General features: G+C 46.2%; 1 protein-coding gene across 1 annotated transcript; it reads left to right on the top strand.

Moving 5' to 3' along the window:
- The first annotated feature begins 1,092 nt into the window (after nucleotides 1-1,092).
- LOC149360200 (uncharacterized) lies at nucleotides 1,093-11,129 on the top strand. The gene is made up of 3 exons (XM_089569211.1): nucleotides 1,093-1,442; nucleotides 2,285-2,588; nucleotides 10,897-11,129. Exons 1-3 carry the CDS (start codon nucleotides 1,247-1,249, stop codon nucleotides 11,117-11,119), a joined length of 723 nt encoding a protein of 240 aa, XP_089425337.1. The 5' UTR covers nucleotides 1,093-1,246; the 3' UTR covers nucleotides 11,120-11,129.
- Nucleotides 11,130-27,839: the final 16,710 nt, after the last annotated feature.

The following is a 27,839-nucleotide window of genomic DNA, read 5'->3' as shown; positions in this document are numbered from 1 at the left end:
AACATTCCGTAATTTTTCTGCTCATTCTCCAAATTCCATCAAAATTTACGACGGCTCCTTTCAGGCCCCGTTTTATGCTCAGAATTCCCTGATGTAGGGGAAAAATCCTGCCAGTTCAACATAACTGATGCGGTATGTGCGGGGTCCGATCCCTAGAGCCGCCGGGTACCTAAGGATTGTCTATTGGTTCAAGCTTCACCTTGGCTTGGTGGTCGAAAACCCAGTGGAGAAGTGGGATTTTTGACCCAACCTTGAGCAGTCCAAACACGCTAACCATAACAGCTTTTAGTGCAAATGCGATTGAGCCATTAAAATGAAATTATTATAGTAATAATTTTCCTTATGATCCCTGGACGACTCTTCGTTAAAAAGCGCTTCTAAATTCACATAAACAGATTTACAGTGATATGCAGAAACGTGCTGTAGAGAAGCCGATGTATGTTTGTCGGGAGAAACTTCATGCGCCTCAGTGCATTCGGCTGCGTTCTTGGACCTACAGGGAGACCTTGCCTCTGGCGAGCCCGTCTACAGGTGGCAGGGAAGACAGCGCATGCTTGGGTAGCCTGAAGTGAAGTTACATCAACGGCGATACGCATGACTAACGGGAACGAACGCGTGCACGTGAGAAGTCGTTCGGTCACATCTGGTGAGATTTCTTTCCGAAGACCGAGGCGGGAGAAAACGCTAATAAGGGCACCATTACCAGGAATTGGGACAGCGCCCAGCCATGGCCGCTAAGCCTAGCGGCCTAGAGCGCTGCAATGGGAGACGACTCGGTCACTCTTTCTTAGGTCACTAATATTGTGAACGCGCTATTTTCAAATCTTGAAAGTCATGCGCCACACAGGTGGTAACTAAGGGAAATATAAGCGCTTGTCCCAGGTTCCTGGCAGTGTAAAAACTACCATTTAACACGGACTCTGCAACTACAGGAAGGGCGAACAAACTATGTGCAGCTGTATTCACACTTTGCGATTATCTTTCCAGGTCATGACGGCAAAAACCAAAATTTTCAAACTGAGATAAACATTTAAACGCGTCTCAGATGAACTGTTGAGCTGCAATGCCGTTGTCCTACTCCCAGTCGCCGAGCTGACTACACGTGGTCCCTCTTGCGGCGCAGCTGGCAACTCAGCAGCAGCTGAGTGAGAACACCACGGAGGTGTTCCGCCAACGGCGCAGCAACTCTTATCCCAGCGGGTCGTCGCCGCCACAACACAGCAGCGTCGACCTGAACGCCGAGCTCATGGCCAGGCTAATGGCGTCGCTGGAGCGCCGACTGCTCGGACCCCCCGGAAGGGGTCCGCGCAGCCCCGTGGCCGGGTCAATGGGAGCGCCGCCCACATCCATTCTAAGCCCCAGCAAAGAAGGGCAGACGGGCGTTTCCGGCACGGTGGCTCCCGCCGGAACTCCGATGGAGGCGTTCAGTCCGAACAGCATAGGTACGGATTGGCACGCTTGTATTCTTCTCACCGGCGGGGAGCACTAGAAGCTGATTATTGCTAAAACATGGACTTATTGCGAAATATGGGACTTACATATACTCACTCTAAAGGCTTACTGTGTGGTGCGAAATATATATAGCTGCAGTGGCTAGTATTCAAAATTTGAGAATGTCGTGTTTTTCCCTTCTTCCTTCGAGTCCTGTAACGCCTCTGCAGTGCGACATGTTCAGGACCAGAACTGAAGGCCAGCGCCAGAAAGCTTTACAGCAAGCAAAACATCGTCGCTGCTAAGCCAACTCGATGAGCCAAGATTAGCCTAGACGATAAATGCCAGAAAGAGCACAGTCACGGAAGCAGGGTGCGAAGGTACACATACAGAAAAGTGAACACGAGCGTGGCGCTTCCCACATCGGCTTCACGTGTGGATGCCCTGGTTCGCTGTTTCCAAGTGCACGATGCCCAGTGTTTGATACGGTTACTGTGGTGTCCGTCTGTTCGCCGGTTACGACAGCTTACTGGTGTAGACCCTCCACTACGGCGTCTCTGATAGCCTTAGTCGCTTTGGGACGTTAAACCCCATAAACCAACCAAACCAAACCAAGGCTCTTGAGTCGAAGGTCGCGGGATGGCATCCCTACCTCGGCGGCTCCTTTTCGACAAAAGAAAAATGCCAACTGGCTCGGGTGCTGCAATATCAGTGCACGTAAAAGTATCCCACATTGTCGAAAATAATCCGGAGTCCTCCATTATGGTCTCTCTTATTTCCCTCGTGCCACTTCGGGGCGCTAGGCCCGATATACCAGCAGACTCCCAAAAAGCCTCTCATCCTCGGGGAGCAGGTTCCGTGAGTCCCCGACCCATCATCAAGAAGGCCCGAAGCCAGTCCATACCGGCGGTGCTCGCTCTGGACGAGCAGAATCGGGTCCGCAAAGTGGTCCGCATCGGGTCCCAGGAGATCTCGAGCACGGTCACCTACGTGCCGTACGACGCCGAGGCTGCCCTGCAGGCGACGGTCGAGTGGCCCACGCTACGAGAGGAGGCCCTCCAGGAGCGCTTCCCCAACCTGGCCGCCCTCTCCGAGGCGTCCATCAAGGACGCCTTGCAGGCCGTCACCGCAGCGCAGAAAAACAAGACGGAGCCGAGGTTCTCTTATTACCTCCTTTCTTTTTAAAGCAAAAGCCTTTAATGCCTCATCGTTGTCGAAATGGTTATGACGTCAGAGTGCGCGGATTCGCTGTAATGAGGTCACCCACGGATGGCTGACGCCCCCTTTTGGAGCAGACGACCACTAATAAAATAGTTGTCGTCCCCTTCGACAGGGGGCGTAAGGCATCCGTGGGTCACCACATTACATACCTCATTACTGCGAACAGAGCCATGGATGCAACCGAACTCATCGAAGCAGAGAGAGAGTCGTGCTAAAGAAGCAGTCAAATTCGGCGGTCAAAGTGTGTAGTTGTAATGTGTAGACAAAGTGTGTAGTGAAATGAACCACTAGTACAGCACAGTCTCGCAGTCAATGCCAAACAGTGGGCCAGGAAATGCTTTCGCCTTGTAGTACCTTAGAGAGCCAAAGTGCCCCCTAAATGTTTTGGCCACATGTGCGTCAATGTTTGTTGATTTATTACAACCCCCGGGCCATTGGCATTAGACAGGATGGTGGCTGCAGTTAAATAAAAAAATAACCAATACAAAAGCAGTAATTCATTACGTGACAAACAGTTTCGCTGCTACTGATACAATGTTAGCTGTAGAGTTGTTAGAATGGTGTCACGAACTGTGGCAATTTAGGTGGGAAAGCGGGTCCTGTCTTCGGAGGTTCGAGGTAAAACTGACTACAAGAAACCATTTGTTCTGCAAGAGGGAATGTGAACTTTGAGGGAATGATCTACTCCTGGTTAAACATATAGGGGAGGTGAAATGAGTTCGGTGCACAATAAAAATCATGGTAAGAAAATACTGAAACAGCGACGAGGGAATTCGCAACGAGATACATGAGGCGGAAGATTAAGATTGGATTTTATGTGGGTTACACTAGCACTTCTTCTGTAGTTAGAAATGGTAAATCGAGTGGAATTGTTTTGGATGGTTTTTAATTAGTGTACTAAAGTATTACGAATGGGGTCCCAAACAGGTGCAGCGTATCTGCATCCAGAACGGATTAGTGCCTTGGAAACTAGTAGCTTTATAGATGATAGTGATTTTGAAAAATGTCGTCCTATGTATCCCAACTTTCGGTTAGCATCACCCTTGAAAGAAAGCCACTAATGTAGATAAGGAAAATAATAGAGCTTAACACAGAACCTTGCGGAACGTCGGAGTAAACGTCAGTTGCTTGCGGGTTAAAATTGTTAGTCAAAATAAGCTAGGCTGGATTCGACAAAAATGCCTCGAGCCATGTGAAAAGTTTAGGGTCCATGTTAAGAGGTCGTAGTTTGTACATTAACCATTCATGGAACAGCATATAAAATGCATCAGCGAAATATGAAAAAAAAAGATACAATCAGCAAAGAAAGGCCCGTGTGCTGTGCGATGGCAGTGCGCATTAAAGAACTCCAGGAGGTCGAAATTTCCGGAGCCCTTCACTACGGCGTCTCTCATAGCCTCAGTCGCCAGTCGCTTTGGGACGTTAAACCCAATAAGCCAACGAAACAACCAAAGAATTACATGAAATTTATAAGTAATGAACCAAAGTTGTGTTTCGCGGGAGTATGTGTTACGAAATCCATGATGGGATGACTCTAGAAAATCTGAAATGCTAGAAAAGAGAATGTGCTCAAGAATTTTAAACGGGATGCAAGTGAGTGGAATCAGTCGATAAACAACAAGACAATGCTTAGCATCTAATTTGTGGATTGAAATATCCTTCCCAGTCTTCGAGTCGACGGAGACAAAGCCTTGGCCAGGTGACTGGTGAAAATATTTTTCAGGAAAGATGGGAGAACAATAAATGGTACTTTTGAGGAACATGGAATTAGCCTAATAACAGCCCGGCCCGGGAGAAGGAAGTTTCAATCCCTCTAGGTCCTATGAAGAATAGAAACATTGATATCTAATCAGAGGTGGATGTGGGAGATTAAGGTACATCCGAAGCAGGCAAGAAATTTGCGGCAAAAACTAGGTTTACACCTATCGCACAGTTGTTAGAAAGAATGGCATTGCTGGCCCCATCAAGAAGGGTTTTTGTAGCTTCATCCTTTGTATGCATAATGCGCCAGAATTTTGTAATATCTCTTATTAGAATTGCTTATTCAACAATATTATTTATTGGCATCTGTTATGAGAATGAGCATAATGATCTATTGTTATTAGTAAATATCTTATCTGTGAGGACGACAAGCTCTCAGGTTCGTTCCGTTGAGAGCCATTGCACTCGCGTATGTGTGCCATCGCGATCAAAAGTTTACAGGACGCGAGTGTGCGGGAAAAAAAAATTATTTCAGCGCAGTCACTTTATCCACACGCCTTAGGTATGACAAGGTATGTGGGGATGTGCGTGCTTAATCCGCTGGTAGCAATACCACGCCATTACGGGTGACAAGGCAGAGCTACAACATAGTTTTCCGAGAACATGCGTCCTGTAATATTTTGATCGCGATAGTAGATGAAAAGGACGGGCATACAGCGATCGCACAAAGGACGCGAACGACACCCCAGCGCTGTACGTCGTCGTTTTGTCGTCCTCTGTCAGTGTTTGCTTCACCCTGCCCAGTGGCTATAAAATTACTTTCCCGTTCAACACTATAGATTTTAACGCGTACAACCGCCCACAGACTTCACACGAATGACGGAAAGCGTGGCCTGGACTGCCGTCAGCGCCACGAAGCGATAGTCATTGGTGCGAAACAATGCTCTCGGTATGTTTGCGGCGGCTGACGATAGCTGGTGCGCAGCTCGCTTTTACTGCTTTTCCGCTTGTGCCTGATCGCCGCGTGGACAGCGCGCTCGTCACGGTGGCGTTTCAGAGCGTTTTGCTCGCCGATTCGGCCTGCACGGCCCCGGCAACGCTCTTTGCAGTTTTCTTATCGCGGCAGCCAGGAACTGCCCGCTAAGCTGCCGCGGTTCGCACCTTCTATCGTCAGGCGCCGCAAACATTCCGAGAGCATTATCTCGAACCCAATGACTATCGCTCCATGGCGCTGACGGCAGTCCAGACCACGCATTCCGTCATTCGTGTTAAGTCTGTGGGCGGCTGTACACGGCGCCTGAGAGTATGTACGTAGTCAGCGGCGTACCGCATCCGCTGCACTAAACTATTGATGCGGCCTAGGTGGGCAGCTTTCTCGCACCTGTTGTCGAGTTTTATCCGCGTAGCATAACGCTCGATACTAAACAAAACAAAATATAACGAGGAAAACGGGACTTTCTGCAAGCGCAGCGACAGACAGGTTGTAAGAGTGAATATATGCCCTTTAACGAGGCTTCAAGAAATAAAGTTCACAAAGCGAATATTCTTAGCCGAGCTACTAAAAGCGCGCCTCTAAACGTTCAGTGCTTATTTCAGCAGCTTTAAATGCCCAGTTACATCACAGCACTCATACTCTTTCACTACAGTATTTGCACAAGGCTTATATTTGGTGATTTTTATTCTCGAGAAGGAGAGTAGGCCTTGACCGAAACCAACATTTAGCTCTTCCTTGAGAGACCTTGAATGTCAAGTACTCACTGTATATAACGTCCTAATCTTCATGCTGGTTTTTTGCTGTGCACTTCTGAAAGGGTTTGTGCCTGCCTGCAGGAACTGGATTAGTGTAAGTGGCCTGTAACCAGGTGGGAGGGTCTCGAGAGAACAGTATTGGCAGGGTATCTGAGAACTACCACGCTAGAATGCCGGAACTACATCAATAAACAAGCAACCATTTTTTGGTGGTCGGAACATTTCTTCTCATTGATTCGGAATTCACCGCGGTTTTTAGTAAGAATCATTGACATGCTTTCTAAAACCCCCGACGGAGCAAAATAAAAAGTCGGCAGCACTTCACAAAGGCTTGACGAAAAATGGGAACCCGTGCCCTCACACCTCATGTCAGTCCAGAGCTGGTCGCTCATCTCCAAGGCAGGCTGCACAACAACAACGGGCAGGGCTTGGGGTCCTTCGTTTCAGGACTGTGTCATAAACTGAGCAACAAGCAACCTTCGAAAAATAATTTCTCCCCTTTCTATAAAACGATGTGTAAAACAGGCCACCAGACGCCTTCTCTGTGACCTTTGTTTCCCTCTCCGCTTGTGCTCAAAACATTGCTCGAAACACTAGGGAGCCCCATTTCTCTTAAATACGCCTTTTACGAGAAGCGAAACAAGTTTGAAGTACACGATCCAATGTGCTGCGCAAGCAGTCCTGCTTGTAGAATGCATTTTTGAATTTTTGGCACTTATTTAGCGTTGCTGGACGAAAAAAAAAGGTGAACAATGCGCGTTTTTCATGGAAGCTTCTCTTGTGAGACGGGCCGCCCCCCGTCGACTAAATCCGCTCCTGACGTGATATACCATTGCACTAGGATGAAGTGTTGGGCGTTCGTAGTGAAAACTGTGGTGCTTAGATAAAAGTAAAGTGCCATCATTATTGCTTAAGCAGGCACTTAGCTTAAATTCTAACGCGCAGTCACCCAGCTTGCAAAAGACAAGCAGGGACCTTACAAGCAGAAGGTTGGTAGCGCCACCAGGCGGACACATCAGAAAGATGAAAGGCGGGCGGCACTAGTGACTCAAACAAAATCCGTGCGATGGCGCACCCGTAGTGCTACTGGCCTGCCCATCGCCTAGCAGCCTAGCCATTGGCCGTCTATGACACGGTCGCGGACTTATACGCAAAACGAGATGGAAGCGATGGATGGGAAAAACCTCGGTACCGCTCAAAATGTCGTTCACCCCGCGATCAGTCTTCTAAACGTAAATTCTCCAGGTGGTCGAAATTCCCGGACCTCTCCACTACGGCGTCCCTCATAGTCTGAGTTGCTTTGGGACGTTAAACCCCCATAAGCCATAAACCATAATTTCTCCAACTCAGCATATGCTTTGACTGGCAGAGCATACCCCAAAATTAATAAAAAGAATGTGTAAATATTTCGATTAATTCAGCGGAAATCTGCAGAATATAACTGCGTTCTGTATACGGTTTTGTAGACAACGGAAACCAGTCGTTTCAATAGTATCGTTTGCCAGAATCAAGCATTACGTAATGACGATGCCAATGAAGTAAGCGTTTACGTAGCGAAGAATAATTTAATGACGGCCCAGCAGCTGTAAGCGAGGTATTCGTTTCATTACAAAATGACTGCTTGTCGGCTTAACCCGCATCCCTTCACAAGAGTAGCGAGCAGATAATATGCGTAAAGGAACTCACACTGGAAAAAAAAAAAGAGCTCTGCTTTGATATTCACTGCATCACGAAACGTACTCGGAGCACTGGGTTGGGAGCAATTGGCAGGCGCCTGAATTCTTAAGAATACGCTTTTTGCCCGCCTCCCGAAAAAAAAAAAAAAGAACAGCTCTAGCCCTTGTGATAAATTTCCCAGGAGACAGCGGCTGAGGCGTACTTGATTAGACAACGTTGGTTTGAGGGCTGCCACTGCAAAATATCAAATTTGCTTACCGCGCAGCTCTGTTATGCAACCTGACAGCTTGAATTACTTGTGACTGAGCCCATGCTGGCGAAGTTTCATCACAGGCTGCTGTCAGAAGGGCTCGGTGCGGCTCACTGCCGGCATGAAGCAACAATATGTCCCGCGAAACGAACAATAAGCTTTCGGCAGCAGCCCTGCTCCGCTTCCCTGGTGGCTTCTAACAACAAAACAACCCGCGTGCACTCCAAACAGAAATGAGTAAAAAGGGGAGTAACTGCCCTCTGGCGCACTCTCTTTTGTAAAAGGGAGTGCGCTAGACAGTTTACTCCCTCTTTACTCCCATATAGGCCTATTCGTGGTTACAGCGCACGTAGTCTGGGACACCGCTCGTATTCTCGACGATCTGTGACGCACTTCAAGCTTAGATGTCTACTTTACCGTATACACTGAACTATCGGTAAGTTATCGATTCCCTGGCAGAGCTAAGTCAAACCAGAGCAAGCACTGGCCTCATTCCGAGGCCCGATCCCGGCCCCAAGCGCAGCCCGGGCCCGACCCGGGCCCAGCCCGCTGAGCCTGGCTTGAGACGCGACCCAGGCCCGGCTCGGGAGTGTGTGGTAGACTCCTACTTCAAAAAATAAGGAATTGGCAGACAACGGAGTTCAAATCGCCATAACTGTTGAAAAAAAAAATGGTTTTAGTAAACTTAAAAAGAAATTAAGGTGGGCTCGTATGCTCGGTTGTTTGAACAGTGATCTCGTCTGTGATAAACCCCGAAGTTCTGCGAGCCAAATAAAGAGGGTTGCATACACGCGTAACAAATTGCTTTGCGTTACCTCTTTGTTTAAGGAGAGCCATTTTTCTCGGCGCGCCGTGTCGAAATATGAAAGCGTCCTCGCAGCCGAAGCAAATTCCCCCTCGTCCCCTTTTTTTCATGAACACGATTTCATTGGTTGACTTCATGGCCCCGCTCACCGCGTTTAAATGGATGCGAAAAGCAAGAGCGCCTCTTTATTGTGCTCTATGTGTTAAAAGACACGAGGTGCCCTAACCCAATGTACTCTTCGCCGAAGGGTTTCTGACAGCGTACAGATGTGTTTTGGAGAGGTAAAGATAAACAACAGAAGGCGATGTTAGAACAAACGGCTGCGCGTCGATAAATAGAATAAAGATCCTTCTCCAGATTTCTATGAGGATTCAAATGTCCAATTGCGACTGGCATCCGAAAACCTAACACATCCGGAGGATCTTCTGGTAGAATCGATGGCGTGGGCTTGCTCACGCTTAAACAGCCCAAGGCAGTGGTGTCCTGTACTTTAGTAGGCAAATGAGCCGTGTGTAAGGTGTTACAGTGCTCCTCTAGGAACTTCGCAGTAGTTCATCCCGCTGCTGGAATCTGTGGTTTAGAGCTTGCGAGCACGGCCGTTCGCTGCCGCTCTTCAATTAATGAAAAGTGGCAATTGACCTCGACTCTAGTATACCCAACAAACCTGTACAGAAGCATTTTTGAACGGGAAAAAGTTTTATCAGCGCAATTTTTTCATACATTCTTAGGTTTCACTTTAACAATCAATTTATCCGCAGATTTCCCGTTGGCAGGATTTCATTTTTTTTTTGGCTATTAACGATTTTCCTATCGTCAAATGCGTCCCACATTGGTTTTCTATGGCAGTATTAACTGTTCGATGCAAGCGATGGAAACACTATAAAAGAAAGATCTTGCTACATATCGGAGAAATGGAGATTTAGATTCAATATTTTTAAATCAGTACCTTACAGTTTTCCAATATTCAAAACTTTTGCCGAAGAATGTAGGACATGGAACTCTCTTGAGGGATTTTAGCGCCGGGATTCTTTCATTTGTGAGAATTTCCTGCCGACACGCCAAGAATTTTTTTTTATTTTTATAATTTTGCAAATATTGTAGTTTGCAAAATAAGCGTTGAGAAAACTTCTCTCAGCCCACACAATGGAACTGTTTCATCCATGTTGCTTGCTAGAACGCTCCAAATGCCCCCCGAAATAATAAATCAAAAGCCGGACGCAGGTCCTCTGTATATGGGACCGAGCCCGGCTCAGGCCCGCAACTTCAAGCTCGGTCCGACATAGTGGCGACGAAAAAGCAGATTTTCCGGCCCTGCCAGGGCTTTCAGAAATGACCGAGCCCGTGAAGTGCTCCAAGTGAAACTCCAGTTCTAGCACGGCGCGACCGAGTTCTTTATTGGAACATTACATTTCACTAACGTCTTTACTGAGCACAACCATATCACAAGAATTATGGCCGTGCATAAAATCTACCCTTATTGTATTTAAACTTATACCCAAGTTGAGGTGCCATTCCTGAGTGGTTTCCCCATTTATGGCAGCGGGGAACTGAGAAGAAACAAAGGATGTAGTTAAATTTCGCTGCCATGAATTGGTCCTGCACCCAGTTGAAATCAGCAGAACTAAATACCTCATTGCATTAATTGAAAATCACGGGAATTGCCTGAAAGTGAGTCACCACTAACCTTGCACTGAACTGCTTTTCGTTCCCTTTAGACTGGCGCTCGTATTTGTATACTGTTCAGGGGTTTCCGGTTGGCCGGGAGGAATAGCTTATAACAGATAAAGTGTCTGATAAGGACACTGACAAAAGCGATACATGCGCCTATCAGACGCTCATTAGACGGTCATAAGGCGCTTATTTAAGTATTATAATCGAAAAGTGGTTTGCACCAGTACTAATACTGGTGAAATTCCCGCCAAGATTACATTACCTTTATTTTTTAATAGAAGATAACATTAATGTTTTATGAAACTACTGCGTTACGTTGCAATCAGCGCGCAACAACGCTTCATCTAATTACGTCGGCCAGCCGTCCATTTATGATTTCACTTCGTCTCAGGTCCGAGCGCACGTATCTGCGCTCGCCAATGGAGGAAGAAGTGAGCGGCCTCGGCGGCGAAGACCTCATGTTCGGCGCCGGGCTGAGCGTGGACTTCATGGACACCTCGAACCCTGAGGAGTCGTTCCGCCTGCCACAGCTCAAGTCGGACGACGTGCCGCTGCGCTTCCCGCAGCTGGCGCAACTCGACCAGCCGGCCTTCCGAGAATTCAAGGGGTCATGAGGGACCGCTGGTCGAGGCTGTGTAGGACTCCCTCTGGGCAGTACTTGGTAGCCATGGAGGTGTTCAGCCTATAAATTTTATTAGAACAATTCATACGGGCATTTAGTAAAGAACTGGTGGTGATGATCCGGGAATCTACCCTGTTGTTTGCAGAACTTGGTAGACTGTGTTTAACTGCGTATTTCAGACATTTTTCAGGCATGTGCCATTCGGTGAAGGCAACTAAATTGTGCACGTAGCAGTTGCACAGAACCGAAGTGGTAGAATGACAGAACCTTTGAACTGATGTTTTCAACGGGGTGGTTAATCTTTGGCTACTGGTTAGAACATTTGCTAGCAGTATTTCTTGCACACTCCAGTTGCTGCGTCGAGATGCGTCTCTCAGTAGTATGGTTGCGGGGAGGCTGAATGTTTTGGGAAGGGTACCATAATTACACGCCCATAGCAGCGTGGAAATCTCAGCATCTAGTAGAACACTGACGTTTCCTGTACGAATGATCATAAGGCAAATAGGAATGTCTGACAGCGAATAGATAGTCCGGAATCAGTTGGATGAAATGCTCTTTTCCGTTCTTTTGGAACTGGGGTCAGTAATTAGAAGTGGCTTCGTGAACAACGTTGCGTATGGGTCGAGAAGCAAAATATTTGCTCTCGTAAAAAAAGGAAGAAACCTAACACTTAAGTGTGACGCGTTTTAACATCCGATGTCTCTAGAGCTCCACGTGGCGATAGTTACAGCATAACAAGACATTAGCTGTGGAGACCCGTTTGTATGTGCCGTACTGTTCCAAAAAAGTATTTTTTGATCATTCGAATACAAGTTTCTTGTCTTTCCGGTTAGCTAACTCTTACATTCTCAAGATAGTCGAAACGCTCCTTCTGGATAGGCGTTCTGACGCATAGAAATTGTGGAAACTGAGGGGATTTAAAATTTGCAGTCATTTCATGAACAAGATTTCTTCAGTCACACATGACTGAGAAACTTTTGTCCGAATTATACCCGAATATTAAGCGCTTCACATGTGAATCAAACCGTCCCTAACTCACATTAAGAAGTTTCGGTTAGATTTTCTTGGCCAAACTCATTGGTTGCATGGGAACGTTAATCCTCGCCACCTTCAGTGGACCCGATGAAAAAGAGCGCCAGAAGAGGGGCTGCTTGACTGTACATGATGCTTACAAGACGCTATACATTTTACGCCATGAACACGGAACAATGGACACTGGCACACACAGTGTGAAGTTCGCTTCATGCCGTACAGTGCATAGCGCGTTGTAGGCATCACCTGCTGAATCCCGCCGCGTCATCTCCGCAGGCGAGTGACACATTTACACACTGATGGTGTGCGTAGACACCCTTAGAGCGCTTGAATGTAGTTGTTCCGGTCTCTGAGGAGATGCCGTCGACTTAGTGTGCCAAGCAGCCCTGAATCCAACTACCAAGTGCCTAACGGCGGTGGTCGCGAGGTGCCCAGCTCTCACCGGTCGCAAGGAAGAGAATGCTTCATTGTCAAACGTCCACTAACAACACGCTTTATACAGCGCAGAAGAGCTACAGACCAATTACAAATCATATATGAACTCTTGCAAAGTGTTCTGCAAAACTGCAGCACATGAAAAGCAATACTTGAGAGAATATAACAATACAAACAGAAATCGTGCAAAACTGCCTTAGTACACAATAGGGAAAAAAAGAAAATCGTTCGCAGGGCACTGCGACAGTCCGTGTCGTAGAGTGGTGCGCATTCCCAGCAGGACCGTTGGTTGGACGACAGCGGTGTTCGGCGGGAGCCACGCCGCAGCGCTTTCTCAAAGCAACTAAACTATGGCACAAAATGGCCGTCGGCTCTAAACGTTCTTCTCTTATAGACCCGGCAAGCATAGCGCACCTTTACACAAAATTCCGCAGTACAAAATCTCTCTTACCCGGGGCGTGCGTCGGCATTGGTCAAGCGAGACAGGTGACACTCTTTCATGACTTGCTTCGAGTTTTGTCCCTTACCTTACGTGGTTAACTCCCGGCCGTTGACTGCCTTCTGCAACACCGACGCATGGCAGGCCAAAAAGTTTGTGTTTGCCTTGGTTGTCGTGCTGCGCACGCCCGGCTGGTTTTCCTGGGAGACGGACTTGCTTCAATATAGCACAGTTGTTAGTCAAGTCGCTGTGTGTGCCTCGTCTCTTCTCCGTCCTTCGTCTTTTGACTGGTTTATTTATTCAAGACTATGTACCAAATGACCTAGATTGCAGCTCTCCTCCGAGTCGTTTCTTTTCCGGTCGGACACAGTTACTTCCGAGAACTCGAGTGTACGCAAAGCAACTCTCTGCCAGTCATCGGTGGAGTTTTGTACGATGTTCTCCTACTGCGTGTAGTACGCTCGGGGGAGTTTTCGCTCACGCCGCGCAGAGCCAGCTTTTAAATGTGCGCCTATTTTTATGACACTGCGAAATGCACTATTTAGAAACAGTACTCGTTCTTGTGGTAGGCATTATTTAACTCTTATTCTCTTCTTTAAATTAGTGCGCAGCCTCGAGAGTATGCCCAGTGATAGAAGCAATGATAGAACCTTGCAGTGTTCGCTGTACACGTATTGCCTGTATCCGGCTAGGTATTCGTAGCGAATGTTGAAACGCGGCCTTAGTCCGCCACGCGTCGTATTCAAGAAAGATGCAAACAGTTTGACAGGAAGCCGTGAGAATACGGGCTGATCAGCTTAATCTGCAAAAACGGCTCTTGGAACCTCGGGCCAATGTTTTTCATGGGCACTGCAAACGTTAAGGTAAAGTGACTTCATCATATTGGCGCGAATCTTTGTAGTGTTTGTTCATTCTTCAAAGCAGCCGGCACGCCGCTTTATTGCTTTCCTTGTGATGCAAAATGCTGCGAGATTTATCTCGATTGATCGCATTCAGGCGGAGCCTAGTCTACGTTGTTCGAGAATGTTCCAGTAACTTTGCACGCTATATCTAGAAAGTTCGCTATTAGCTTTAAATTGAGCAGGTCTGAGACCGGAGGGAATTCTTTTCGACGACTGCCGAGCACGCTTAAATGGAGACATGCGCAGTAAAGAAACACATCGTCGGGTTCACAATGCGTGCTCAAGATGGCGTATACCGAGTTATTCAGTACATTGTGGACGCAAGTTAGACCAAATAAAGAGTTGTGTTTAGAAGGCACGTTCGCTGTTTTCCTCCTTTCCGGACTGCAGTCACCACTACGTGACGATGTTTAGTTCGCCATGTTCGGCAGAGCAGCCACAAGCTGTAGATTAACAGCAGATGGACATATAGCAGGCTTTTTAGGGAAGCTGGCCAATAATTAAAAACAAGGGTTTTTCAGTTAAAGTGAAACTTTCTGCGGCATACGTAGTGATATTGGCGGACGTCAGAAAACAGCTGAATGGTTTTAACTAAATTCTGTGAGGCTGTAGAAGAGTGCTATTTGAAAATATTGGAAGATATCTATAATGACTGCACAGCTACCATAGCCCTCCATAAAGACAGCAATTAAATTCTAACAAGGAAGGGTGTCAGGCAGTAACACACGATCTCGGCAATGCTATTCAGGGCTTGTTTACAGCAGGTGGGCAGAGGCCTGGATTGGGAACAGTTGAGGATAAGAGTTAATGGCAAATACGTAAGTAATTTGCAATTCACTGATGACATTGCCTTGCTAAGTCACGTAGGCGATTAACTGCAACGCATGAATATTGAGTTTGACAGGTGGTAAGGGAATGCGTCTACTTAGGGCAGATAGTGACCGCTGATCCGGGTCATGAGAGGGAAATAACTAGAAGAACAAGAATGGGGTGGAGCTCATATGGCAGGTTCTCTCAGATCATGAATGGCAGTTTACCAATATCTCTCAAGAGAAAAGTATACAACAGCTGTATCTTACCGGTACTCACCTATTGGGTAGAAACGTGGAGGCTAACAAAGAGGGTTCAGCTTAAGTTAAGGACAACGCAGCGAGCTATGGAAAGAAAAATGATAGGTGTAACGTTAAATAGACCGGAAGCGGGCGGAGTGGGTGAGGGAACAAACGCGGGTTAATTACATCCTAGTCGAAATCAAGAGGAAGAAATGGAGTTTAGCAGGGCATGTAATGCGAAGGCAAGATAACCGCTGGTCCTCAAGGGTAACGGAATGGATTCCAAGTCAAGGCAAGCGTAGCGGGGTGCGGCAGAAAGTTAGGCGGGTGGATGAGATTAAGAGGTTTGCGGGGATTGGGTGGCCGCAACTGGCAAAGGACAGGGTTATTTGGAGAGACATGGGAGAGGCCTTTGCCCCGCAGTGGGATTAGTCAGGCTGATGATGATGATGATGATAAGTAGCTTTTTAACTATTACCGATATGCGCTTCAAAGCAATTACCTACTTGCCGCCTGTTAGAAAATCGCCATGTTAGTTTTTAGAATTTTAAAAGCGTCATAAACCTTGGAGCTGTAGCTCAACTAATTTTGGCCTTTTCATGCGCCGTTCTAAAGTCGCGTGCCTGTAGGAGGGCGGAAGGCGACGTCGTGCATACGCGACAATGCATGACGCACGCACCACGCAGCAATATCTGCCCCTTCCGTGCTGGGCTGCTCATCCCTTCTCGCCACTTCGCTGCTCCAGCGCGGGTTGTACAGAGATCGTCTTCTGGCGCTTGCATCACGCAATGTCGTGATTTCATAGACGCTGCTTTGCGCTCCCCGCAGGCACTCGGTTTTCGAAAGGCACAAGAAATGGCCACAGCGGCAAACGTAATCTCGTTGCCTAAATTAAAGAAAAAAACTGGTATTTCCGTCAATAACGGTCGGCTACAGGTCACTAATTGCAATCAGGCGCATATTCATAACAGTTCAAATCAAATCAGATCTTTAATTTTCATCTATGCGCAGGTACATGAAAGGACTGCAGGAAGAAAGTTAGCTTTTGACAGCCTCACTGCCCCGCTGACCCAATCGTTTTTGCAGCAGCGGGTATATAATATGAATGAAGAACACACGAGGTGGCACACATTGCAGGGATGACATACAGACGTGTGATCACAAAGGAGAAAGGGAAAAAAAATTACAGTAGGTCGGCAGAAGAGACATTACGCAGTTAGATAACACACATCGAACAATACAAACATTGAATTTCGAGATAAGGAGAACATGTATATTTATGTCATTAGTTAAAAAGCTAAATACTGAAATTTAGTTAAGCACTTCACTAAATAACATCGTTCGCCTGTTTTCTGACGTCTGCCAACATTGGTATTGCTATGCCTCAACAAGCTTCTCTTTCAATGAAAAATTCTATTTTTAAAAATTGGTTGCCGGCTTTCCTGAAACACCTGATATATATAGCCGTATTCTTTATTTTTTCTCAGTTCCGGCAAACAATAGCTGTGCTTTATGCTACCTTCAGTGTTAAATAATTACCTACTGAATGACATAAACATATATGCTCTCTCTTATCGCGAAGTCCAATGTTTTTTTGATGTTTGTATTGTTTGAAGTGCGATATGTAGCTGCGTAATCTCGCTTCTGTTGACCTCGTGTAAATTTTTTTCTTTTCTTTCTTCTTTGCCACCACGCTAGTTTGTATGTCATTCTTAGAATGTGTGCTATCTGGTGCAATCTTCATTCATACTATATACCGGCTGCTGTTAAAACGACTGGGTTAATTAGCGAGGCAGCCAAGCTACCAAAGGGAAGCTTTTTCCGCAGCCCAGTCATGTATCTGGGCATACATGAAAAAAATAATGATTTGATTGGATTCGATTTTGCACCAACCAATATATCAAATTTTATATGGAGCAGTATTGCTAGCCGGAATTTTTGTACTCTTGCTCCCGGCACACAAACAACCAAACTTCTCATTAAAGTACACTTCTTTTCAGCGCACTTTATCTCCTTCCCCTTCGCTTGGGATAGCCAACCAGGCATTATGACGATTAAGCATCCCTCTCTTTCTTTGCTGCTGTCGTTATATTTACCCGCTTCTATTGGGGCGCATAATGTGCAAACGCGGGCAGCACAACGGGGTGGACGCAGAAAGGTGTAGTAAGAAGCTTGGAAGAACATCGAGGTCGGCAGGACGGGTCAAACAAACGTATTTTGAGATCTCTGGTTCGTCCCTTTCAAAGGCACGGACTGTTTTGCGGGTCGCTAAACACGCGAAAACTGAGCGCAAACAAGCTGCTGGCGTGCAAGATAGCAGTGTCATGGGTGTAAATAATCAGCATAGTAGGACGTATGCTATGTGTACATGCTTCTTCCCAGGGTCAAGAGGTAGAACTAAGCAGGAAATTGGAGCGGAGCAGACATTAGAAATGGTCATTGACCCCTACTCACGCGAAGGTGTTTGAGGCTGTAGATTAGCCATGTAGAAGTACAATGGCAGCCACTGGAGAAAATGTATGAGGAGAAAATTTGCAGTTTGATCTGTAAGCGAGTGAGCTTTTTTTTCTCTATAAGCATGTGTTTTTTAATGTACCTTAAGAATAATGCTGACGAATACAGTTGGGATGCAGTGGATGGCTGCAATGTGAAGAGAAATATTGATTCCTCACAAGCTTCGCTTTTAAACAGAAGCTTGCCGAAGGACCACCGTCTCTCCGTTGGTGCACTGGAACAATCTTCCTCAGCAAGCTAATTGGGGCTACTACAAACTTGGCTCGCAGTTTTACTGTGTGAGCAGTAGGGTCCTCTTTAGGCGAAATACCGTTGTCTGTGTGATGTGTGAAGCCTCCAACACTCCTAGCGGATCGAAGAGGATCGTGACAGCTTCCAGACCCTAGAGGGTGCCTTCTCCGGAGCACGCTCAAGACACCCAGTGGTAAAATTGCATCTCCTACCTAAGGGCTTGCGACTACCACCACCCTACAGAACCACCATCCCACGCCACCGATGCCCCCACCTGACATGTGGAAGGGCGTTACAAGTCAATGGCATTAATCGAAGGTGGTTTCCTGACGATGAACCATTCGGAAATTAGGGGGAAAGAGGGAAAAGTGGGTGCCCATGAGAAACCGGTTTGGAGCAGTTGTTTGACGCCCAATATGGACATTTCTTCCGGGTTTTCAGTGACCCCGATTTCAATACGATGAGAACCCATGGACGAATTTTGTATTTGCTGTTGACGTGAATCAGGCCTCTCTCAGACTTTCATGAGAGTCCATGGATTCATGGCAGCCCTCATGTAGCCTTCGATCTCAGTGAAAAGAGCCGAGCATTTCAGTGCGAAGTAATATTTCCAACAAACTGCCTCTGGTCGTACTAGTAACGCAGTGTGGCGGACAAAGGCTGGTAGCTACACTGTTAACGAAACACTGCGCTTTAATCTCAATCCTGGCAGCCGTCATAATTAAATATATAAGAAAACAAATTTATCTGGCCAAATGCGGTACCACATTGAAACCCCCGTATGCTTTTCGAATACTTGGGCTTGGAGTCAGTTAATTCGTACAGCATCGAAACACAGGCATTCAATGCTGAGCATTCAAATCGGCTAGGGCCCGACTATTGGGTATAGCTACGCATATACCTGTAAAGGTACAACATGCGTCGTGAAAGAGTGCATTGGATATTGTGCTCGCTAGAACAAACGCAGGTCAATGACTAGAGGACTTTCGTAGACATCCACATAGCTGGCATCATAGCGCGAGAACAATGCAGGCTGTGTAGGCCTCGAGGATGTAATCGTAGCCCATCAAGACAAACGACCGGGGAGCGCAGACGCAGATCATTGGTATCACCGCAACGACCATCCGCTTTGCATTCCTCATTGTTTTTTTGGGCCTCGCATTTATTACCTTAAGATAGGAGTGATCGAGTGATCGGCCCCCACAAATGCTGCTGACATCCATTCAACCCACAGCTAACGCAAAAACACCTCCGAAAACTGTATTGCTTGTACCGTGCCAGGGATGTCGATATATATTTTCTCGGTTTCTCTCTCTCAGAGCATTACGCTGCAATATAGCTTCATAATTTACTGTTTTTTTATGCGCAACATATAAATTCCGTCAGCTTTTCGCCTTCTTTAGTCATGCAAAGTCATACGGCCTCCTGAAAGCTTTGACGTTGTTATGTGAGGGGCATAGGCTTGCGGAAGGCAACAGTAACTGATGTCCTGTAAACGAGGTCGCCAAACGGACTGAATGAGATATCGCTGCCAAGGCGAACGTATAACCACAGTACGCTTAGTTGCTCTCGGATTACAGCACTACTTTGGGCCGTCATTAAAGACTGGAGAAAGTTTTGAAGGGTGCGTCCGTTTCTGGCGAGGCTTTACTGGAGAAGTTTGGTGAAGTGTGATGAAAGAAATTTATGCCAACTCCCTCCTTATCGAGATATATAGGCGCATCACTGTACGGGGTTCGTGTTCTCAATTAGATGTGTGATTTCGTTGCTTCAGGTGCCATCGACAATTTTGTTAATGGCCATGAACATTCTTAAGCAGGCTTCTACCACAAAAAAAAGAAAGTTAATCTGGAGTGGCTTTTTTTGTATTCTAGCTGTAATTCGATGCTCAATGTAAAATTCCGTCAATATAAAGCTGGCTCTTGCCTAGAGGCGCAAAACCCGCCTACTGCGTAAGCGCTCAACTTCTGAACCTATTCCAAGACTGAAGGTAGAAGTTGCCTTCAAAACACGAACAAGACAAAAAAAAAAGACAGCGATCGAGCGCCACGCCAAGCGTGCAGTGAGCGAGCCGCGCCAAGTGGTTTGCGAAATGATGAACGCAATAAGCACGTCACGCATTACGGTGCGGGGACTGTGTACGTTTGATATGGGAGGGCTACAATAGAGGCACTTGACATAGCTAGTACCGCTTACCACGTACAGCGCGCCGCCACTGCGCAGGCGCTGATTGGTCCTGACGCGGAAGGAGTGTGTCCAGCTGGCCGATACTTGGCGCCATCTGGTGCCAGCAAGGCGACCTGCGCTTGCCCAGTGGCGGCGCGCAGTAATCGCTATGTTAAAAGAGTCCAATGACTGCTTTGCGGTCGCAAAAGTATGTGGGCACGGACCAGCAGATCCTGTCTCGTAGAGCTTTAGCGGGCAAAGTTGCGAGTGCCTTTTCACTGCGCTCGATCCTCCGCACGTTTGCGTGCTTTTATAAGATACCATAAAGCACCACAGCGCACACCCATCGGGGGTGTCACACTTTGCCAGCTGCCATCTGGAAGGCGACACGGGTGGCACTCGGAAGAGCCAGTCGCAGCTTGCCACCTGCGACAGCTGGAAGGTGGCAAAATGGAAAGAGAGAAATCCGTCTCTCTTCTAGAAAGAGGACGGAGGGACCGGAGGGTGGCTACCACGGGAAGAACCCTTCATCTGCCAAAGTTGGTAGACGGAAGAGCCAGCTGCTACGTGCTACATGCCACCGTTGACAGGTGGCAATGTCGTGCATCGCAGATGCCATCGATGTTACGCTTCTTATCGATGTTCTCATATCACAGCTAATGGTAGTTAGGTGTCCTCCAAGTTTTGTGTCCCGCTTGCTCGCAGCATTCAGAGCACGACGTTCCACTGATGCGGGCCGAAAAGTACGCGTCACTCCATTCGATGTGCTCTTAGTGGCGAAGAGTAAGCCAGCTCCTCTCCCCATGTGCGTCTTTTTTCGCCTGTAGAAAGTACTGTCACTCTCTTGAAGGCGAACGCGTGAAAGCTGCAGCTGTGTCACAGTCTTTTTTTTTTAGTTCGATGCAAGCACTCACACCAATGTTCTCAGGAACGAGGCTCGCCTGAATCGCGGTAACGTGCAGGATACATTATGGACATCGTTTGCGGTCAGACGTGTTTAATGTTCTCACTAGGCTGGAGCTGAACGGGCGTAGTTTCGATAACGTCGTAATACGACACCTTTGGCCCAGGTCAAAGTCCTTTTGCGAGATAGAGCGGGTGTAGTTTCGATAACGTCGTAATACGACACCTTTGGCCTAGGACAAAGTCCTTTCGGGAGATAGAGCGTTGGGAAGGAATTCAGGTTGCAAGTGTGAATACTTTAAGATTTCTCCTTTTCCTTTTTCGCACGCTTGAAAGACACACGGAGTCGTTCAGTCTCTTCAGCTTGAGTCAATAACAGTGCTTTATTTTACTACCGCCACGTAACAATATTAGTGTGCAATTGTATAATGTTACTGAGGAAGTGACAGGAGAAAATAAATGCACTGAGGTTATCTCAAAATCACTAAAGCTCATAAACCTCGGCTATCCTGATAAATCTACACTTGTAATTTTTTCGAAATGCTTTCTACATAGGCTGTCTCCTTTTTAAAGGCGACAACTGCTACACGAATGCTAGTGTGACGTCGCAAGTCTGGTCCGAGCGCCATATTGTGGTGCAGAGGGTGGCAACCACCGGAAAATTCGTCTGGCAGGATGGGCTCATTCTGAAGTACTTGAAGGTAACTTCAAGAAGAAGACCGAATTTTGATGAAGGCGAAATTCTAGAGGCTCGTGTGCTGTGCGATGTCAGTGCACGTTAAAGAACCCCAGGTGGCCGAAATTTCCGAAGCCTTTCGCTACGGCGTCCCTCATAGCCTGAGTTCCTTCGGGACGGTAAACCCCAATAAACAAATCCAATCAAGAAGAAGACGCGTCGCAGCGCAGAAAAAAGAACAACACGCACAGAAAATTGACATAGGAGCGCTGTACCAAGGGCCATCGTAACCAAAAGTAAGAGCCCCCCCGTTTTCCTGCCAGCCTTTTGTTCATAACAGTACATGGATCCAGTAGCAAAGAGTTAAAAGGACCCGAAGAAGAAGAAATGAAATTATGTAGTGAATGGATGCGGGCTAGTTGGTGATCCACGAACAAGAATGGGTCCATGACGATGGGTGCAGTTTGTAATGTTATGTTTGTTGGCTTGAGAGCAGTTAGTGTGTTCTGAACAGCAGTAAAGTACAAGAATTTAGGAACAATCGCTCGCTCAGGTATGGTGTTCGCTTTGCTCGATGCGCGGCTTCTTGGCCGCTTTTATTGTTGGTGCAACCCACTCAACGACTGTAATGCCAAGAAATAACGGGTGCTCTTTCTTAGGCGAATATCCTCGGTAGGCATAGTCGAACGTCTGAGCTGGTGTGGGGTTTAGGCACGCAATACAAAAAAAAGAACAGGCATGCCATCTTAAGCAAGGGGCAATACTGCGATCAGGAATGTGCAATATCTTGACCTCTTCTTTGATGTCTGCAGAAAATAACGTAATGTATTGTCTTGGACACCATGACCCCTCGGCGATCCGGTGCGACCACACCTCTTCGCGTCAAAGGCGCCTCATTAATATTACGCAGATATACCATGTCCAGCAATAAAGCGTTAAAGAAACCTGGTTGTACAGCTGACATCCACTGACACCACTAGGTCCTTTTTCCTTTACGGCCAACCGCCCGCACCTAGTTAGACCTTGTTCAGTGGAAGGTTAGTTATCGTGTACGCAGTAAATGACTTCCTCCTACCACTTTCCGCATTCAACGTGATCCAAATACTTCGCATACCTGTGCGTAGCTCCCAGCAATCCTTTTCAGTTTCGCCACTCACAGCGTATCCCAGGAGAGGTTTCCTGTCTTCACTTCGTTGTATAGACATAGAACTGCAACTGCAAGTGCTCTTTTCCTGATAGTTTGCAAGAAGCCCTTCGTGGTTTCACACACCTTTAAGTATTTTTGCGCATGCCTTGCGCATGCCTCTTTTCATCGAAAGAGGCGGGCGTTTGTCTTTTTCGAGTTTGCTTTTTTGTTGACGTCGTTTGAAATAACAGCAGCAAAATTAATTTTAATAATGTACTGAAATTAAGAATGACGCGCTCAAGCACAGAAGATTCGAGGAGCAGTGACCGCCGCAACAGAGACAGTCACATCGTACCTGCTCCACGGAGAGACGTAATTTGATGATTGTCGCTTTGCGCCATGTCCAGCAGTCTTGGACAAAAACATACTGGTATTTTGCAGGCTACTCTTATGGTAATATTGAAGTTAATGGTCCATTCTTCCGAGACGCAGCAAATTATTTCTTCTAAAATTTTTCCGTCGATCGCAATGAGGAGTTCCGACTTTTATAGAAAACCAAAGTGGAACGTTTTCGACGGCAGCAAAAATGTGAACAGCAAGCAAACACAACCCTGCTCACGTGAGATCTGCGTGTATATTGATTGCTACAGTTAAATCGTACAACATAGGAAAAACTTGAGCTCATAAATTATTTCCCGTTGAAAAATGCTTTTGTCCAGAATTGTTGGGTACGGAGTCACCATAAACGGTCAAATCTTTCGAGCCACAGCGGTGATCGTAATTCGTTTTCAACATTCTAAAACCTTGTACAGCTAGTAAAACGACCGGCGTTAGGCCTCTAATTTCAATACGGCGTCTATCGACAATAGTTACAAAGTTAACTGTTAGAATTTAGTTAGTCACGTTCTCGTTAGCACGATTCGCCTGTTTTTTGACGCCCGTTAACACTGGTGTTACTATGCCGCAAAAACCTCTTTACCTAAAAAAAAAAGAGACCTTCTTTTAATAATTGGTTGGCTACCCGGAAACACCTGGTATATACCCCAGTTGGAAAAACAGTTCACACATATCATGCGTAGGAAACAAAATGCCAACATATAACCGGCATATGTGAATGTTGATTGTGAATGATGGTACATGCTAGAAATATATATTAGGAAACAGTCCACACATGGCGGATACAGGAAACAAAAAAATGTTAACATAGAACTGGCACGTGTGAAGGTTTATTGTAAATGATGAAGCGTAGCAGCTTCTGTTAGCATTTTTGTTTCCTAGGAGTCACATGTGTGGACTGTCTTTACAACTCTTGCCTCCGTGGCATATATATGCCACGTGTCTCAGGGAAGTCTGCCACTCTTTAAAAACAAAAAAAGAAAAGCTTTTCAGGTAAAAAAATCTCTTCCTTGCCAAACTAATACTAGTGTTAGCGGACATAAGAAAATAGGTGAATTATGATAACCATAAGCATTTAACTGTTACAGATAGGCACCTAATTGAAATTAGAGATTTTAGCGACCATTAAAAAAATTTCGGAGGGCACTTACGACTACTTACGTAGTTTGATGAGAAAGGATTATTTTCATTATTTTAATTTGCTTTGCATTGTTTATTTACTTCAAAAATTTTGCTCGTCATTGCCAATGACACACCTACTGATTATCATACAGTCGCAAGGCAACGCGTATGCTAGGCTCACCTTTGTTCGCCAACAAGCAACGTGGTTTTGATACCACGTTTATGTCAACGGCAATTTTTGGGACCACTGTTACTGGTTAACGCCGATGCCGGGTTTTGCTGCCGATGAGCCATATAATGCCACTCTCGTACGGTTTTGGACCAATAGGACAGTTAGAAAAATAGCTCAACTTTAAAATGCCGCGGGTGCATAGATTTGTTTTTCGTCAACAAAGGAGAACGATGACAGCACTAAGAGTTTTAGATACAGTTCATCGTCAAGAGATCTGACTGGCAACGGGAACTGTCCGAAGTTCTGTTCAAAGTCTCAATGCGGAATCAAATGAAGGGCAACCTGATAGGCTCAGGTTTCTTTTTTTTTTTTTTGGTGCACAGTCTTCTCTGACTCTCAACCATCCCCGACCGTGCAAATCATGTCTTCACTTGAAGCATTAGCTGTGAACCTACGTTTCCAAATAAGCCGTCTGTAACTCCGCATTTTACTTTTCACTCGAAGAGCGCCTCACAGCACTAGTATTGATATCTTTCCTTCCATTCTTAAAGCTCAGCAGTGGTCTGCTCCCGGGAACGAGGTACACCTAACCTTGACAAAATATAACAAAAAAGTTGTAACCGCACACGTACATGGCTCTCACGGTATATGCGACGGATCTATACCTCACGGATCTCCTTCGGCCAAGGACATATACCGCTTCCGATTCTACGAACAAGTGGACACAGTGCATTCTTTCCAGGACGACTGGTATCCACCAGAAATGTGGCGGCCCATGGCACAAATTGAACAGTTTTTAACAGAGAATGGTGGGAACAACGCAGCTGGTAAAGTTCTGCGGGTAAGATCTTGAGCCTGAACGGCTCGGCCTTCATCGTAGTATGCTCAGAGATTTATCGAGGCAGCACAATACACACCTTAAAACTTTTCAGGACGTTGTAGAAATGCTGTCAGACGATAGCGGTGGGCACCTGCGAGGTCTTATGTCAGAGGTGGCTAAGCTTGTCAAAATTCCGCTGACAATTCCAGTCACCTTATGCCCGTCTGAGAGATCATTTCCATGCATCCGTCGGGTCAAAACGTACCTGAGCTCAACAGTGGGACAACCGCGGTTAAATAACCTAGAATTTCGCTTTGGGCAGAAAGTGCTCGCCCGCAAGGTAAATGTCACTGGCAATGCGGACCATTGTAATGCGACAGCATTACTAGCCCTATTAAGAGAAAAGGCGGCTGCATGTGCGTGCTTGGAGATGGTACAGAAACTCCCGCCGATACCAAGAAAAAAAAGGCTAACGTCATCAAGCGGCCGTAAGACGGACACAGCAAGCCGAGCACTGCCGCTTCAGACAATCTTAAACATGCCATTCGTGTGCAATACTCGCCACTGGCTGATCTCTATGTGGCACCAGTTTTCCCAACAACATTCGTACCGAAATTGTGACGCAACCGTTTCTCGTACAGCGTTCCGAATGATGTCATACGATTTCTCGTTGAATACAGCTTACATGCGCTAATCAAGTTTGAGTCTAGCTTGAGACTAGAATTCGAACCGACGACATATCCACCTTGAATTCTATGCCTACTCAGTCTTTTGAGTTCAAATTGTGATGCAACCGCTCGTCCAAGAGCGTTGTGGGTGGTGGCATAAGGGCTTGTGTGTGCCAGCTCAAAGCGAAAGGCGTTTCCCAGATCATCCTGAAGAAAACTCGATTCCCTGTCCCATAAGCGAGTACAATCACCATTCACAAACCTCAATGAGGAGACTGCGATTCGGACGTACGATTCAAAGAACTTTAATGTATGTACATATAACACCCGTAAACAACGAACTCAGGGACGGTAATGCTTTCTCATTCCCACACGTAAGCGGTCCTATGTGTCTGTGTCGAATTTTTGTATTTGCAGATCACCTGCGCGAAGAAACAGATTCTTGATTGTGGGGTAGAATTTATGTAAAGTAAACCACAGTGAGCTTCATCAAAGTAAAACTTTCTTCAGCCTCTCACAGCCCCGGAGCTCAAATTATCCCCTCCTATAAAATCGTCATTCAATTCCCTATATTGCCGCTTCGTCATTACAACTTTTGTTTTTTGACTCGTGTTTCTCTTTTTATTTTGCGTTGAGTATGGCAGCTCGTTTGCATTTCTGAAAGAAAAAAAAGTTTATAATTCGGCTTTCAATTTTATATTGTTGGCTTATTCCGAAAATGTTCGTACTTCTCAGTGTTTCGTAAGCACGAAGATTTTAAAATCTCAATTTTTACAGTTGTTCGCTTAATGTGAAAGTTTGTACAGCCCAATGGTTTTTACGAACGAAGAGTTTGTATTGCTTGAATTATTAGGTTGCTGGGGAAATGTTTTGGCTCCCTAGTGTTTTCTTTCACTTCGAATTAGGGTGTAATGAATGCTTGCTAAGAGTATACGTATTTTTCAGTTTCTTTTATACATCGATATATTCAGTATCTCAAGAAGGTTGAACGTTGAAGGTTGAAGGTTTATTTCCGCAACTGGGTGTTGCGAGGACAGCCAGGGAAAAAGCTGTGTAGACAGCTTGAGAGGTCCTGGCTTCCTCTTACAGTGCAGCATTGACGGTGGCGGAGTACGACATCAAACAAAATGTAAGTAAAGTATGTTCGGTACAGAGAATGAGACATGTACGTTCAATACGTAGTACATTGTGCTTATAAAAGAAAGAAGAACTACATTAGATCAAAGAGCCTATAAAGGCAAACACAGGGAGGAGAAAATAAATGACAGCAAAATTGACAGGTGCACTCAAAGTGGTAATAGGAAGAAAAAAAAACTACATGAACATTTCGGGCAATTCTTTCAGAGAAATATTGGATAGATCAAGATTCTTGTGGCAGTACAACTGGTTCAGAAGTGTCGGTAAGGTATGCTGCAACATTTGCTTGCCATAGTTTGTGCGGCATTTCTTAACATTCCAAGGTTCTGCTGCTCGGGTATCATACACAGTTCTGCTTTGCTCTAGCCCAGCCAGTGTAAGTAAGGAGTCATCATTTTTCATTATGGCGAGTTTATATTTATAGCACAGCCTATAGTTATACATGGACTTCATTGGTATGACGTTGTGTCGATGGAAAAGGCTCGCCGTGTGGAAGAAATATGGCACTTTACATGCAATGCATGTAAAGTGCCACGGGGTCATACTTTTTAATATATTCGCTTGACTGGAGATCAACACAACTGACGTTTGCATACATACCCTCTCCGCCTGTCTATGTCTCTTGCCAAAGTGCATGCGTGGGAGGAAGTGGAGGGAAGGGGGGAGAGAGAGGAACGAATGAAAAAGAGAAGGTGCTAATTGCCCCCCCCCCCCCCCCCCCCCCAACTGAAAACTCGGCTGTATTGAGACAGTCTGTGACTAACCATTTCTATGTGCATGTGCTCCAGCGAATCCTCCGTCACTATCTCTTTCCAGTGTGGTTCTAGATCAACGTTGCGTGTCGGAAAATATTTCTGGAAATGAACACAAACGCCGCTTCTTAACTCCGGGGCTATTGTTATGTGGGATAAACTCGAAAGA

The sequence above is a fragment of the Amblyomma mixtum genome, chromosome 2 (assembly GCF_055824585.1).
Source record: "Amblyomma mixtum isolate Tamu chromosome 2, ASM5582458v1, whole genome shotgun sequence".
Taxonomy (NCBI): domain Eukaryota; kingdom Metazoa; phylum Arthropoda; class Arachnida; order Ixodida; family Ixodidae; genus Amblyomma; species Amblyomma mixtum.
Note: the sequence above shows the minus strand (reverse complement) of the source record. Positions and strands in the feature narration are given on the sequence as shown.